The 15,079-nt window shown below is 33.3% G+C and overlaps 4 protein-coding genes across 8 annotated transcripts; 1 reads left to right on the forward strand and 3 right to left on the reverse strand.

Annotated features, from left to right (window-relative positions):
* Positions 1 to 34: 34 nt before the first annotated feature.
* On the reverse strand, positions 35 to 1,772 carry LOC122529464 (neuropeptide Y receptor type 1). Its single transcript, XM_043655627.1, has 5 exons — positions 1,669 to 1,772; positions 1,186 to 1,595; positions 878 to 1,103; positions 596 to 798; positions 35 to 532 (listed from the first exon to the last, which is right to left on the reverse strand). The coding sequence occupies exons 1-5, from the start codon at positions 1,765 to 1,767 to the stop codon at positions 265 to 267; spliced, it is 1,206 nt and encodes a 401-aa protein (XP_043511562.1). The 5' UTR covers positions 1,768 to 1,772; the 3' UTR covers positions 35 to 264.
* Positions 1,773 to 2,619: 847 nt separating this feature from the next.
* LOC122529459 (zinc finger protein 2 homolog) lies at positions 2,620 to 6,278 on the reverse strand. 2 transcript variants are annotated; one of them, XM_043655618.1, is made up of 7 exons: positions 5,580 to 6,278; positions 5,404 to 5,506; positions 5,016 to 5,320; positions 4,564 to 4,932; positions 4,138 to 4,492; positions 3,742 to 4,058; positions 2,620 to 3,670 (listed from the first exon to the last, which is right to left on the reverse strand). In XM_043655618.1, exons 1-7 carry the CDS (start codon positions 5,835 to 5,837, stop codon positions 3,119 to 3,121), a joined length of 2,259 nt encoding a protein of 752 aa, XP_043511553.1. In that variant the 5' UTR covers positions 5,838 to 6,278; the 3' UTR covers positions 2,620 to 3,118. The 2 variants fall into 2 exon arrangements, with proteins under 2 accessions (XP_043511553.1, XP_043511552.1); XM_043655617.1 differs by having other exon boundaries at positions 2,621 to 3,670; positions 5,016 to 5,332.
* LOC122529463 lies at positions 6,253 to 12,360 on the forward strand. Of its 4 annotated transcripts, XM_043655624.1 has the most exons (5): positions 6,253 to 6,603; positions 8,424 to 8,675; positions 10,206 to 10,450; positions 10,724 to 11,107; positions 11,436 to 12,360. In XM_043655624.1, the coding sequence occupies exons 3-5, from the start codon at positions 10,208 to 10,210 to the stop codon at positions 12,192 to 12,194; spliced, it is 1,386 nt and encodes a 461-aa protein (XP_043511559.1). In that variant the 5' UTR covers positions 6,253 to 6,603; positions 8,424 to 8,675; positions 10,206 to 10,207; the 3' UTR covers positions 12,195 to 12,360. The 4 variants fall into 4 exon arrangements, with proteins under 4 accessions (XP_043511559.1, XP_043511560.1, XP_043511558.1 ...); XM_043655625.1 differs by lacking the exon at positions 6,253 to 6,603 and having other exon boundaries at positions 8,355 to 8,675; XM_043655623.1 differs by lacking the exons at positions 6,253 to 6,603; positions 8,424 to 8,675 and adding an exon at positions 9,044 to 9,613.
* LOC122529467 (thioredoxin domain-containing protein 15) lies at positions 6,630 to 8,078 on the reverse strand. Its single transcript, XM_043655629.1, has 4 exons — positions 7,796 to 8,078; positions 7,516 to 7,724; positions 7,213 to 7,439; positions 6,630 to 7,133 (listed from the first exon to the last, which is right to left on the reverse strand). Exons 1-4 carry the CDS (start codon positions 7,839 to 7,841, stop codon positions 6,779 to 6,781), a joined length of 837 nt encoding a protein of 278 aa, XP_043511564.1. The 5' UTR covers positions 7,842 to 8,078; the 3' UTR covers positions 6,630 to 6,778.
* Positions 12,361 to 15,079: the final 2,719 nt, after the last annotated feature.

Below are 15,079 nucleotides of genomic sequence, written 5' to 3' on the forward strand. Positions count from 1 at the left end.
TGTGTCGATTGAATTGATTTATATTTAAAACTGCCGTTTCTACTTCATTTAATTATTTGCATATACTTACTGTTTTATATTTTTGAGATGTAAGAATACAACGTAAAAATAGATGAGAAGTGCATCCATGCAAAGAATTTAATATATTAGATGCTGCTCATCCTATCTTTGTTATATTTTTCAATAAAATATAAAAGATATGATTAAATATAAGCATAGACATAATAGATTGAAAGGTATTAGCAGATTGAACTCTAAATTTATTCATATGGTAGTTGATGAAATATTCGGTATAGTATCCCTGTCATTATAATTTGTTCGCGAACAAGGAGATCGTGGCTTTAAATTATGGAAATTTTTTATCTTCAATTGTGAAACATTACACGATTTTGATTTTCGATCTTTCTTCTTTAGGATTAACCAAGATGTAACAGGGCACAATGCTAATTCTTTTCTCAATGAACTACTACTACAACCATACAATAAAGGATTTATTCCAGCATTAAGCAGTATTAAATATCTGCTAATATACCTGTAAAAATTATTTATATATCATATGCTGCATTGATTAATGAAATGGTTTTGAAATATTTACCATAATGGATACAAAGTGTCTGCTTGTCCTGTTTTAGACAGTTCTTTTAATAACTGTGCCCTTCGAATTATTAACGCGGTAAATGGTACACGGCATATGATGAATGCTAAAACTATTAATGCCAATACTTGTGCTACTCTTCCTTTATATTTTACCACAATAGGATATTTACTTCTCAAAGCTTGTGCTTCGTAACGATCTAACTAGAAATTAAAAATAAAATGTAGAATTATATTTTTACATTACATATAAGAAAGATTAAATACTTTATTATTTAAATACTTTTATGAGAATAGCTGAATAACATATTGCCATAATACCCAATGGTGCCCAAACGCTTAAACCGGCGAAAATGTGCCAATAAGGATAGATAAGCACAGTGTCTTCAGTACAATATGCCTCTAAATAATTTTTCCATTGTCTTTCGTAATAATGTCGAAAATAAATTAAAGGAATAGCGACAGATATTGCACAAATCCAAGTAGAGAAAAGTAAAATGTGCATTATCCTTCAACAAAAAACGTAAGAATTAAAAATTTATAATATTTTTCGTATAAGTTTTGATACTATTAGTAATTTCGTCTTATCACCTTCTCGATAATTTTCCTGAGCAATTAAGGACAATAGCTGAAACACGATCGTAACTGATTGCACTCAAGTTAAAAACCGCAACTAATGTCAAAGCATGCACTAATGCTCCATCCATTCGACAGCCAATCTCGCCCAAAATGTAGTTTTGAAACAGATCAACGCAAAGAAACATCCACGGACATACCAAACATGTACCAAAATCTGCGATACACATATTTACAATCAAAAGATTTGTCGTAGTGTGTAATGATTTTTCTTTCAGTATCACATAGATTAATCCACCATTAGCTAAGGATCCAATAGTGATAATTGGTAAAACACTGATAATTTTTATAATCACTTCCCATGTAGGTCGTATTTCCCAAATTTCTGAAGGAAACGTATGCTTACTAGTGTCGACATTTTCCCACTAAAAATTTATATATTTATCAGTTACGTTGATAGTGAATACAACAGAATGATATTTTAATTCAAAATCATACTTCCGAATTCGTAGCTACAAGCTCGTAGATATTCTTTCTATGATAACTCCACTGTATGTTTAGTATACAGGTTTTGTTTATCAAATTTGAGAAATCCATACCATTTAGTGTACTATGGTATAAGAACGACATGAATTCTAATAAGATACTGAGAGCTTAATAATAATTGCAAGGATTAATCTAAATGCAACAGATGGTACATTAACATTAAGAGCAAGCTTGTTTATTTAGCTCTTTAGTAAGATTTAAAATATGATATAGTAGTTCAAAGTAATTGCTGATAAATTTTAGGGATAACAAGTTTAAAGAATGATTTTTATGAAAAATAATGGTGATTTATCAATTTGACTCATTTAAATTGTATTTTATTTGGTTGTGAAGGTGTACATAGCAGTACACGCGAATTCCATACAAATATTTGTATAATGATGTGCGATAGATTTTTTATATAATATAAATTAGTTGCTTATTTTTTGCTTATTTATAAGCATATAAATTTGGCACACTTAAAAATATTTTTCACAATATTTTATGCAACTGTATTCTTCATTATATTATATTATTCTTATTAGACTTTTTATACAGTTTGTACTTCATTAGATTATTTTCTAGTCAGTCATATCTAGAATTCTCTAGATAAACATCACGATCCTTCTTAACTTTTTTATACGAAAAATATATAAAAGTTATATTTATAAGCTAATACGACTTAATTATGCAATTAATTTTATTTCAATTTCGATGATAATGAATGTTAATTTTTTAAAAGAATAAAAATAGTTGAAATTATCAAACCTTTAAACATAACAATTTTTTTTTACGAATACATTTATATTTTTTGTTATAAATTTTAACACCATTGGAACTTAAATTCTAAAATTAATCTTTGATCTTCTCTCCCTCCTCTCATTCTTATTCATTTAAATTTTTATTTCGTTATAGTTAAAATAAAATAATATTTTTTAACTTTTTTATTGTACGTTTTTTTATAGCAAATATTCAGGAAAATAAAAATTAAGAAAGGTTTGAAGCGTTAAACATGACGTAGTCGAAACTAAGAACAGAACTGAATTGTTAAAATAGATCATAAATTAAATAATATAGATTTGTTTTTTTTTAATACATTAAACAGGCATAATAAAACTAGTCTCTCGTACAATTCGTTATTCGTATTTAACATGTTCTATCCACACAATACCATTGAGGATATACAAATTCAGTATGATATTTACAAACGAGTACTATCATGTCTAGTCACAGCAGCAATTCATATTAGAATGTCATTCGTTCATAAAAATTAAAATTTTACAATATTCAATGCACGAATACAAATCTTGCTGATGGTTTTTGAACACTACGTAAAATAGGGATTTATCTGTCATCTTTTTTCACTATATTGAACAATATTCAACTACAATTTGTAACAAACATTTGACTAGTTCTTATAGTCTTATTCTGTATCATCAGCTTCTGACGATTGTGTAACGGGCAACGGTGACGGGATAACTAGTTCGTCATCCTCAACTTCTTCTTCTGCCAGCAAAAAATCTTCTCCTTCGTGAATTTCTTCTTCTCGTGCCGGTTCCGGTGGAGCCAGCACATCTTGACCATGTTGTTTTAAATGATCCTTCAACGCAAATGCTCTACCGTAGGATGCACCACAAATGTAACAACTGAATTTTAAATTATTGTCTTTCTTGTGAGTTTGTATATGAGCACGCGCAGCATATAAGGAAGCAAATGGACGGGAACACTCGGTACATCGAAATGGTTTAGTGTGACTGTTTTTATGTCCTGCTAATTGAACACGCGTTTTAAACGTTTTTGGACAGTAAGGACACGTATAAGCACGTTCTTCTCCGTGTGTAAGTAAATGATGATTGTACACAGAAGAAGCTTTAAATCTTTTTCCACAATGTTGGCATCCATATGGTCTGACACCAGTGTGAGTCCTCATATGTAAAGTCAGACAATAGGAAACACGAAAAGTTTTACCGCAAACCTATGAAATGAAAATGTATTTGTATACATAACAGAAATCACAGGATCGTAACTTACATTACTTTTACTTACTTCACACGCGTGTGGTTTTTCTCCAGTATGAATACGTTCATGTTTCACTTTTTCATGAGGTCTCGTAAATCTTCGACCACAATGTTGACACTGATAAGGCTTCTGATTTTCTGCGGGTTCGGCAGTTGTAGCTGTTTCGGTAGTAACAGTAGTAGGTGGTGTCGGTGAATGTGGTTGACTTAATTCTGTATGTACTGCGGCATGCATTGCCAAACTATCGGCAGAGTCAAATTTTCTATTACACACAGTACAAGTTACAGAGTCACCAGAATGCAATGCCATGTGCGCTTCTTTGTACGATTCTGCTAACGTTTTACCTGTAAATAATTGACATTCGATTAAGTACGAATACATCAAGAATTAATTATATTTTCAATCTTATATTAAAAATATTACCACACTCGGGACATGTGAATGTTGCATTAGGTGTTCCTTCAGGTGCATCAACGTGCCTTGCTCTAACTGGTGCGTGCATTCGAGAATGTAAGCGCAAGCTTTTGTGCGAACAAAATTCTGTACCACAAGTTTCGCATATGAAAGTTTTTTGATTTGGATCAGGTTCACCTTCGTGTACTTTTGCATGTAATTGTAATGCTTTCGGTGTTGCAAAAGTTTGATCACAACTATCGCAACGATTATTGCCATGAAGACATGCATGTACTCGGAAGTTTCCTAATTTAGAGAATTGCTGAAGGCACTGATTACATCTGTACATTCTCATTGGTGTTGTAGCTAATCTTTTTTCTCGTACCTATAATCAATATATATGAAAAAATCATCAAGATTTATTATAGCATAAAAAGAAATAGATGCTTGATATACTTTCACTCCTTCCACATTAGAGAAGAACTTTTCAATCATTGGTGCTTTAGCAGATTGAAGTGATGTTTGCGCTGGAGTTTTATCCCAGAATCTTTCTATTTGTACTACTTTTCTTGTGTACAATCTTCCTTCACTGTCTACACATTCTTCTGTACGCAAAGTGTTCATACTCTGTCTTTGTCTAGTATTAGTTACATTTCCTGATTCCGAATGTAAGGTATTAGTTGCAGGTACTGTAGGTATATCATCCAATTGATCAGCTATTTCAAGTAGTACTTCTTGTCCATCATGAAATTGCTTTATATGTTCCACAAGAGAATTAAAGCTCATGTCACAACTAGTACAACTATAAACTGCTTCTGATTCTATCTATAAAAATGAATTATTCTCTCCAATTATACAATTTATTCGTCCAAATATACATCAGTAAATAACATCTTCATTATTTATACCTCACAAAGTTCTTGTTTGACATGTAGAAGTCCATCTTCATCTAATTCACCTACATCATTTATGTGATCTATGTTTATAAGAGCACCAGTACCTCCATCTAAGAGTTCTGAGCCATCAGGTAAAATAGTAATTACATTTTTATCTCTATTTTTGTCATCTGCCTCTGAAGTGGTTGAAATCGTTACTAATTGATCTTGGGTTAAAGCTTTCTCTTCTGTTTTGATATTAGGAACTTTGTCTGTCATCTTAAATTCCAAAGAATTTTGCTCCATCTGTGTCTCCTCAGTTTCCATCTTTTCTACGACTTTAATATCTCCTGATATTTTCATTAGAAACAATAATCAAATAAACAGAATTAACATAGATTAAATTAGAATTTCTACACACCATTTTCATCAACTTGTATAGTTTGAGGCCCCCCAACTATCATAATTCCACTGTCATTTACAGTTGCTAAAAAACTTTGATCTATTCCTTCAACGTTTGTATCCTGAAATTCAAATTATCAAGCAAAGAAGGAAAATGAATTAAATTAAAGGAAACCTTCATCAATTGATCCCAACCATTAGTACTTCTGTATCTGGTTGAGATTCTTGCTGAGAATCCTGCTCTTGTTCATGATTTGATTCAGATGGTACCTCTGACTCAGCACAACCGCAGCGATCCAAATGTTGAATGAGTGCCACTACTGAGTCAGATCGTTGCGAACAACCGGGACAGTATAGATTATCCGTCATGCTTAATAAGTGATACTTTAATGACTGTGAATTGTTAAACGTTTCACCGCAACACATTGGGCAAATAAGATTCAACGAGCCCATTATTTTCTTTGTTTCGCTGCTGATCTCGTAGAGGGTCTTTCTTGATCTTAACCTGACCCTCTATTCTTTTTACTAACTTAATCGGACCTTTTATCGCTCGCCTATCCTATCTTCAATTCAAAAATGAAGCCGGTTCCCCGTTAAGAACCTAACCTGATAATGAATCACAAAAATCAGTAAAATCTCTCAAACGCATCAAGATACAAGACAGTATCATGATGTTTCGTTCAGAAACTTGATTTTCCGCAGGATGTTTACGTCAATTACGGTCAATTATATTACATAAAAATAAACAGCATCTCTTTCTTATAATAACAGCGATAACAAAACTCATTAGAGACGAACTTCAGCGCAAACAAATGCCGCACACAACAATCATGAAGTTAGGGATGTGATAAGTGAATCGCGAAGTCGGCCATTACACGCGAGTTCGGTATAGAACTATCGAAGTCAAATTCAAGCTTTATCGCGTGCTGTGCGACGATTGTCTCGTTGGAACGTGAATTATTGTCGCAATTTCGTTGCGACTCCTCTTTTGAAGATATCGGATCTTTTGCAGTATAGTATGCAAGTTGAAACAATTGACAGTAGTTGATTAGATGCTCAATTGACAAAAAGCGCGCGGTACATTTGGGTTCCGTTTGAACGAATTTGCAACTGCGAAACTTCCTGTGATTCGTTTTATAACCTGCGTTATCGCTAAAAAATAAATTCCCAATACTTCTTAAAGATTTATATAAGTGATTTTATAAATGGTGGGAAAAAGGTAAAAGAGAATAATAAATCAATATATATATTTAAATAACGTATATTTATTTATTTATTGAAGAATATTTACATTTTCTTAACATAGATTATCGCGCGAATGAATGACACTGTGTGTTTGTTTCTTGTACGTCGTGATTTCTTGCATAGAATATAACACAGTTTTGTTTCATGCTCTAATCGGCATGCTCGTGTTGAGCATTACTTTCACGCCATGTATTTTGAATTAATTCTACAAATTGTTGCCACCACCTGCTTTGCGAGGTAAAGTATAAAGCACATGCAGTGATGAAGATCCATGAGAGAACTAGACAATAATCTGTCCCATTGTAAGGCGTACTAGAAACAGGACCAGCAAAATCCAGTGATGTAACATATAATGATCCGTTTGGTTGTAAATTAGTTATTTGCATTATAAATTTTGCAAAGGCTTCAAGCGTGTAAACAGTGTAATTGAATTTTGCCACAGGTTTCCCATTATGAACGAGCATTAATGTTGGGACTCCAACAATTCCATATTGAGCATTAAAACTGAAAACATGAAAAATATAAAATATTAATGGAACTTCGACAATATAAATAAGCTACTTTACTTTAGAGTGTCAATTACTTTTGGTATTTAATAGCATCTAACGCTACTGCCTTAATATGTGGAAAGGAACGTGGGAGTGCATTAAAATGTGGTGCAGCTTGACTACTGAATATACTCCATCTGGCATAAAATAATACTATCACGCAAGTTCCTGGTAAAAGTCTGCCTTCTTTGTCGTTTCTACTTTTGTTCAACGGTCCAGGTTCTAGGATTAATAATTTCATTAATCTGGTTGCGTTAACAATCTGAAAAATATTAACACTTTTCATTCGTTCTTTCACATCTTACATTTAACATCTTTAAAAATTTTATTGTGTTTACTTCTACTGGTTCATAGATTTTATCTGTTAAGCAATTGACTTTGGTCACATTAACAGTAGAATTAGTTAATGTCACGTTTGCTTCGATAATTTTGCTCTCTTCTTCGTGCTTCACGTCCTCCGGTTCAGGTTCTTGATCGGAATTTTTAAATGAAATTACCTCTATCATCTCGCATTTGTCCATTCGCGAGGAAACACCTATTACATGAACTAAGCAAATAATAGCTATTAAAATTATATTTTAGTCAGAAATGTATAACAAAAATGCATTGATATCTCACCTAAAATTATAATAAATAAACACGAGTTCCTTCTGGAAGAAAACATTTTATATACATAACCTAGAAAACTGGTCGTTTACTTTTCTTAAGAATTTATTGGTGATTCAGTTCGCACGTGGATGTTATCCTATAATATATATAAACGTATAATACTCAACGAATATTCATAATTGAAGCATAATTTGCACTATCATGTATGTAACAAGCAAGTTAATGCATCATGTTTATGTGCTTGCATTCTTGATTATGAAATAGACTGGCACTACGATAAACTGAGGTCGCATCGATCGCGTATTCTTTGGTTTCAATTCAATTATACATAATTTGATCGGTTAATTATTTCCATAATTATTTCCAGAATAAAGGAATTGTTTCCACGTTTTTGTATTTTAACATGAATTTCATATTTACAATCGGGATACAATGTTACGCAATATCAAATCACAAATTGGAGAATAAACTTTTTAAAGCTTGAATAACATTTCAATTATTATTTATTACTATACGTATATATGTTATATTTTTATTTATTACATGGGATTGGATTAAAATCTGTTAATGTCTATTTAAAGATTATTAGATTACAATTACCGATTCATTTGTGAATTGTGAAACTGTTAATTTACAGGGTAAATCTCACGCGATGCCGCGATCAAGCTTGCTGCATTTGAGTATATTCCACACACCACCGGAAGAAGAAAGAAAGAAAGACTTAAGAGTAGGAGTCCGCAGCGCGTATCTAGCCACTTTCATTGTTATTCGATCTACCTTACACCAAAGGTGCAAGCTGAGTACTCGCATCTTCTGGAGGGACAGAACCAGCAAACTTACATTAAATTTTTTGTCATTAAAAAATAAGCGTAACACAATCGAGTTTCCAGTAAGTACATACGTATATGCATAATATAAATTTTCATTCAAAAATTTTCACTATTTTTACACGCACTGTTCTAGCTGCTACCTTTCGTTGATAATGATCAAGTACTTTCTTTCTTTTAGATTATATTAAAGAGAAACTCTTTGCACTTTCCTTTACTTTACTTTTGTTCAATGCTATTCGATATTGATAATATATAAATCTCACAGAAATCGAGTATACGTAGATAATTAGAATTACATTTATTGTTGTATGTTTTAACAATTTTAACAAGAAGAATATATTTATATGATTAGAAAGTCTTCACTCTTGATGTGAATTTAGATAAAATTAAGCTTTTTTTCAATTTTCTTTTTCATTGAATCTTTCTGTCTCCTTCTCTTTTAACTCACTTACAATTCAACTTATAGTTAAAAGCATTTTACTCTGTGCATTCTCTAAAATTTTGTCAAAGAAATATACAGTTTCTAGCGCAGAAAAACTAAAACAAAAGACATGATACTACGAAGATACTCTCTGGCAAAAAAAAATTGCAAAATCGGCAGCAGAGTACCGGTTAACGGAGCGCGAAAGCACCAGCAGATGAAATCAACATCAATTCGCGCATTAGCATACAAAAATAGCGGTGCTGGCCTTATTCACCTTGCCGACTTAGATTCATACGTTCCGCCTAAACAATAAGATTTCGTACTTAGAACGCCGTAAAAAAACTGTTGCATGTACCTGAATGAAACACTACGTTTACGCATACTACAACATTTCGATATCGGTCAATTAGGAAATTGAGAAACTCGTGTTGCATCTGTGCTGGGAAATTGCATTGTTTTTCGTGTTATAACATCGTCCACCACTTAGCAACCTGTAAGAACGAGTCACGCGTTTCGCAGGAAGCATTGTACAGCGTTAAATTCGCATGAGATTTTTCAGCTATAACATTTTTGGTAATATTTGAATCGCAGATTAATATTATTTTAATTTTGTAGCATTTCTTTTTAATTGGACATTACGAAACGAATTAAAATCCATTCCGCTGTTCTGGAATATCAGCGTGATCAATCCGATAGTTACTTGGAAGAATTAATAATAATCGGTGAATACAATAGAGGCAGTTCGCAGTCCAAATTATGCTTCCTGGTTTCACTCGATTGTCGCTGAAATAGACGGAAGGAAGACGCATTCATGCTCTGTTTCAGCGGCTCGAATTCACTGAGTTTCTACAGGATATACCTACCGAGATATTTTAATGATGCCACCACACGTAGATGCGTCTCCTTGGTTTTTTACGAGCCTTAAAAGTGTCATTGCACTTACGTTTACCGTGGAAACGTAAAGGACAATGACCTGGTTAGATTATTCTCCGTATAGATACGTACTAGATTTTTATTTCTCATTGATTTTCGCTTTGGGTATTTTGCGTTTTAACAACTGGTCGGACTTTTTCATTTCTCTTTATAACTCTACCGTATGAATTTATCATAATGTTAAATATTGTTTCACTTGATTACGTTATCTTACGTTTATTGTCTTTTACAGAAATGACGATGTCGGTTTTCAAGATAGCAGCGATCCTGCTGCTGACATTTTCATCGATCAGTTTCGCTCGTTCGAACGTCGGGAGTTGGGAAGTCTGCGGTGGACGATTGGAACGTGCCCTAGATGCACTTCACAAAGACTCGAACAGAAGGAAAGGACTCGAAGAAGAGGAAGCGGGAACGTTTTACCAACAGAAACTCCGTTCTGTACCACTTGAGATGTCAGTCTCTCGGATTGCTGTCAAAGTAATATTTATTGCATCAATTGTTTATGTCGTAAATGAGGATTTAGAACAAGTTTTTGGATACCAAAACGAACGTTCAGCGTTTGTTAGTAAATTATTAATTTATTACTTTAAGTCAACTAGTTTACTGTGTATTCAAAAGAATATTACCATGAGAAAACTGTTAAAAAACTGCTTCGGGGAAAATTTTATATTTATCATACTTTATTATTAATGGAAAGCCTTAAACATTTATAATAATTTAATTAAACTTCTGTTGTTTTCTCTTTGTTAGCTGCCACAAGGAGCTAGAAACACCGGAAATCCATGGGCCAGAGTTGAGAAATGCATTTACGAGCCTAGCAATAATTCTCTTCAGACTCGAGTGATGCTCAATGATCTATCCGTTTCTGGGATAGTTTCGTTAATGCCGCGTGATCATCAACCACCTATACCAGCCGAGTCTTGCACAATGACTCTGAGATTACGACGAGCAGGTGTTGATTTTTTGACAAGTCCAATCGCTCGAGGCAGAGGACAAATGCGCATCCGAACGGAGTCCAGTTTCTTAGAACCCAGATTCGCTTCCATCTACGCTTATGGTTGCCACCCTACGCGTTTAGACAAGCAGATTAAAAGACAAGACAAATGGCCTCCTTTCTATCCACCTCGAGATGAGGTAAGTCATCTATTTCACTTATTTTAAAAGCTCATAACTTTTTTGATTTCATTTAATCTAACAACTTGTTTTAAAAGCTAGTAGAAATATTCAAATATTCATAGAAATCTTTTGTGAATGTATTTTGCGTGTGTCGTGCAAAGAAATAGCAATTAAATTTCAAAATATATTTAAAACATACATATGATACATATCTAAAGATTTTCTATGAAACTTCTAATATAGGTGCGCATTTTTATTTTTTAATTTTTATCGTTATACTAGTAAATAATACAAAATTTAACATGTTTGAAGCTAATATAATAATGAAATATTACATTTTTTGCAGTATGCGCTTCTATCTTTAGCACTGAACGACGACTATGAAGCAGCGGAACCACGTCAGTTGGTTGGTGTTTCTAAAGAAGTGGACGTTGTCATACCGAATGAAACGCGCCAATCTCGTATCGTGAGCACGCCCATTGCGAAATTAGGAATATGGAGAAAAAATGTTTGGCTGACTAAATCTCTACCAAGGGAAAAGCGTGCCCTGGTCAAATCCGACGTTGTCGCAAGTTCTTCAAGCGTTCGTCGCTTTCCAGGATCTTTCGAAAGTGGCCAGGAAGCCAGCAGTCATTCCATAAAGATATCCGCACAATCTGCGGAGACGATTACCCCTCAAGATTTCGCAACAGCTTTGATCAGTAAACGGTCAAAGAGCAACGAAACTGGCAACTGCACCGAGCAACATCAACGAACGAAACAAAGCGGCTTAAACAATGTAACTAAGATCCTTCCGAAGAACTTGGAGGACAGTGAATTAAAAACTAACGTTAAGAGAGAAAATAGCTATCAGATGACTGAAAACGACGCGCCAAAAGAGACTAGACATTTGTACATTGATGAAACATTAGACAATATTTTTCCAATTGATTTGGAGAATGACAGTAGAAACTGGCAGTCGAAGGAACACATTGCCAGAGAAATGGAGGATGTGTTCTTACGTGGTGCCAGTCAGGCTTTGACCAGATACATTGAGAAACAACTACACCCCGCTATTAAAGAAACACTTATGATTTCTATGGGATATACAATCAGTTATGGATAATGCTGTTTTCTCTTAACCGTACTATGGTCCACAAATTCTTACATTTTAGTTTTACACTCAGTTTAGTAAGAATGAATCGTAGTTCTTTAAGGTGTTTATTAAAATTAAATTGATAGTTTAGAAATTGTAAAAACTGTGTTAATAAGGATCTTTTCATATTTCATTTAAGCTTGAGATATTTGTAAATTGTATTAATAAGGATCTTTTCATATTTCACTTAAGCTTGAGATATTTGTAAATTGTATTAATAAGGATCTTTTCATATTTCACTTAAGCTTGAGATATTTGTAAATTTTAAAGAAATACAAATGAGTTGAAAATAACTGAAAGAACACAGGAATTAATAAGAATTTGTTATAACATAAAATTTCTAGGAAATTTGTAGATATAGTAGAAATTCATGCGAATACAATATTGTTGCAACTTTAATTTCTAGTCTTTAATGTTCTAGAAAAGTGAAATTATAAAGATTTTACTTTAAAATTTTGTCCTTTTACATAAATCGAAATGTTGCTCATATTTTTGTGATTGATGTATGCATTTCTTAGATCCAATTGTGAATCATGAATTATTCTACAAGTGTTCGTAATAATTAAATAAATTGTAATATAATATCAATTAAGAGAAAAAAAGTATATTAGTTGATAGAAATACATTTATTGTAGCAGAATTAAGATTAATTGACAATTGTAACTGTATTTTATTGGTTTTTATTAAATAAACTAAATTTAAGCGAAATTCAACAGTTTTATTATTTAACCCTAACTCTACAAAATATTTGAAACCAAATTAACAAATCAATGCTAGCAAAAAAAAAAAAAACGAAAATTGCAAAAATTTCAAGAAGTTGATGCTCCAGTTAGACTTATGCAATTGTGAAAGATCACAAATTAATCCTCGTAATTAGTTTTTTTGCAAGCAAAAATTTGTTAATTAGTGAATATTCGAAAAGTATCTCTGAACGTATTACACACACGATGGTGCTGTTCTACTGTATCGGTTTGGAGCCAGAAACTCGGAAATGTAACAGGAATATAGAATATGCAAAGAGGTATCCGAATTACTGTTAGACAAGAACCGCAATACTAAGCAACAAGGACAGACATTTATATCTCTTTCCAAACTTTGGAATATTCTCTAATTACTCGATTTTCAGAAATAATTCGTACACTTTCAGGATAAAAGAATAAAGTGCAGACCTCAAGCAACATTCCTATACAATTTTTGATACAATTTTTTGTTCAACTAATTAGTTATAAACGATTGTTTCAACAAGGGTCTGGGCTTTCGTAACGCATATATACGATTTTTCATTACTATCGGTCTTTCACGATCTTACAGCCCGCTTTTAGACATCGCAGAAGCTTCCTTCGAGCTCTGTACTTTACATTCCATGCACAAAGACTGTTAATTAATTACGTGTTAACTCAAATTATGCAAAAATTCATTGTATCGACCCTCCGTAGTAACGGGCCGTCGTGCAATAATTATTAATAACTAACACTGTAGGCCACAATTCCGATATAAAACTACATGTGAATATTGCTTGTAATCTGGTTTGCATTCCACGATCGCAAAAGTGCACAATTTTCTCATAAAAATTAAATTATTAGTGAATATTCAATAAATTAGACAAAAAGGTACAGCTGTTCTTGTCACTCGATCGTGCTGTTCTTTTCTGCAATTAAGTGCTGCCATCTGTTGGAGTGCGAAAACTAGGACTGAAAAATTGGAAATGTAACAGGAACATAGAATATAAACAGAGGTATCTCGACTACTGTTAGACAAGAAGCGAAATACTGTGCAAAAAGGACAGACATACGTGACGTAGGCAGAGAAGGAGAGCACTATCAACCGACAAGGACAGACATATTTCTCTTTCTAATCCGTTGATTACTTGCTAATTACTCGATTTTCAGAAAGAATTCGTGCATCTTTGAGATAAAAGAATAACGTGCAGATCTCAAGCAACATTCCTATTCAGTTTTTGATGCGATTTTTTGTTTCATTAATTAATTATGAACCTTTTGTTTCATCAAGTGCCTAGGCCTACGCGTGACTGTAATATGCATGACGACGATCTGTCATTCGTAATGAGCTCTTGCAACATTAAAACTCGTTATTTGGAATCGTGGAAGCTTCCTTAGACTCCCTACTCTCTATTCTCTGTACAAATATTATTAATTAACCGTCTGTAAATCCAAATTATGCGAAAATTCATCGCGTCGATTCTCCGTGGCAAAGCAGCACAGCGGATTGTCGTGCAATAATCATTAACAACTGTTAATTTAAGCAACAATTCTCATACAAAACTATATGTGAATGTCGCTTGTAGTCTGGTTTTTCTTCCACGACCCCAAATGTGCATAATTTCCCCCTAGAAATCGAATAATTAATAAATATTCAATGAATTGGACAGAAAAGTACACGTATCCTTGTCACGTGACGTTGCTGCTCCTTTCTATACTCGAGTGCTGCCATCTATCGGAGTGGCAAAACTTGGACCGAAAACTTGGAAATGTAACAGGAACATAGGATATAAACAGAGGTATCTCGACTACTGTTAGACAAGAAGCGCAATACTGTGCAAAAAGGACAGACATACGTGACGTTGGCAGAGAAGGAGGGCCCTATCGAACGACAAGGACAGACATATTTCTCTCTCTAATCCGTTGATTATTCGCTAATTACTCGATTTTCAGGAACAATTTGTGCATCTTTGAGATAAAAGAATAACGTGCAGATCTCAAGCAACATTCCTATACAGTTTTTGGTACGATTTTTTGTTTCATTAATTAATTATAAACCTTTTGTTTCATCAAGTGCCTAGGCCTACGCGTGACTGTAATATGCATGACGACGATCTGTCATTCGTAATGAGCTCT

The sequence above is a fragment of the Frieseomelitta varia genome, unplaced genomic scaffold (genome assembly GCF_011392965.1).
Source record: "Frieseomelitta varia isolate USP_RPSP 00005682 unplaced genomic scaffold, Fvar_1.2 scaffold_288, whole genome shotgun sequence".
NCBI lineage: Eukaryota > Metazoa > Arthropoda > Insecta > Hymenoptera > Apidae > Frieseomelitta > Frieseomelitta varia.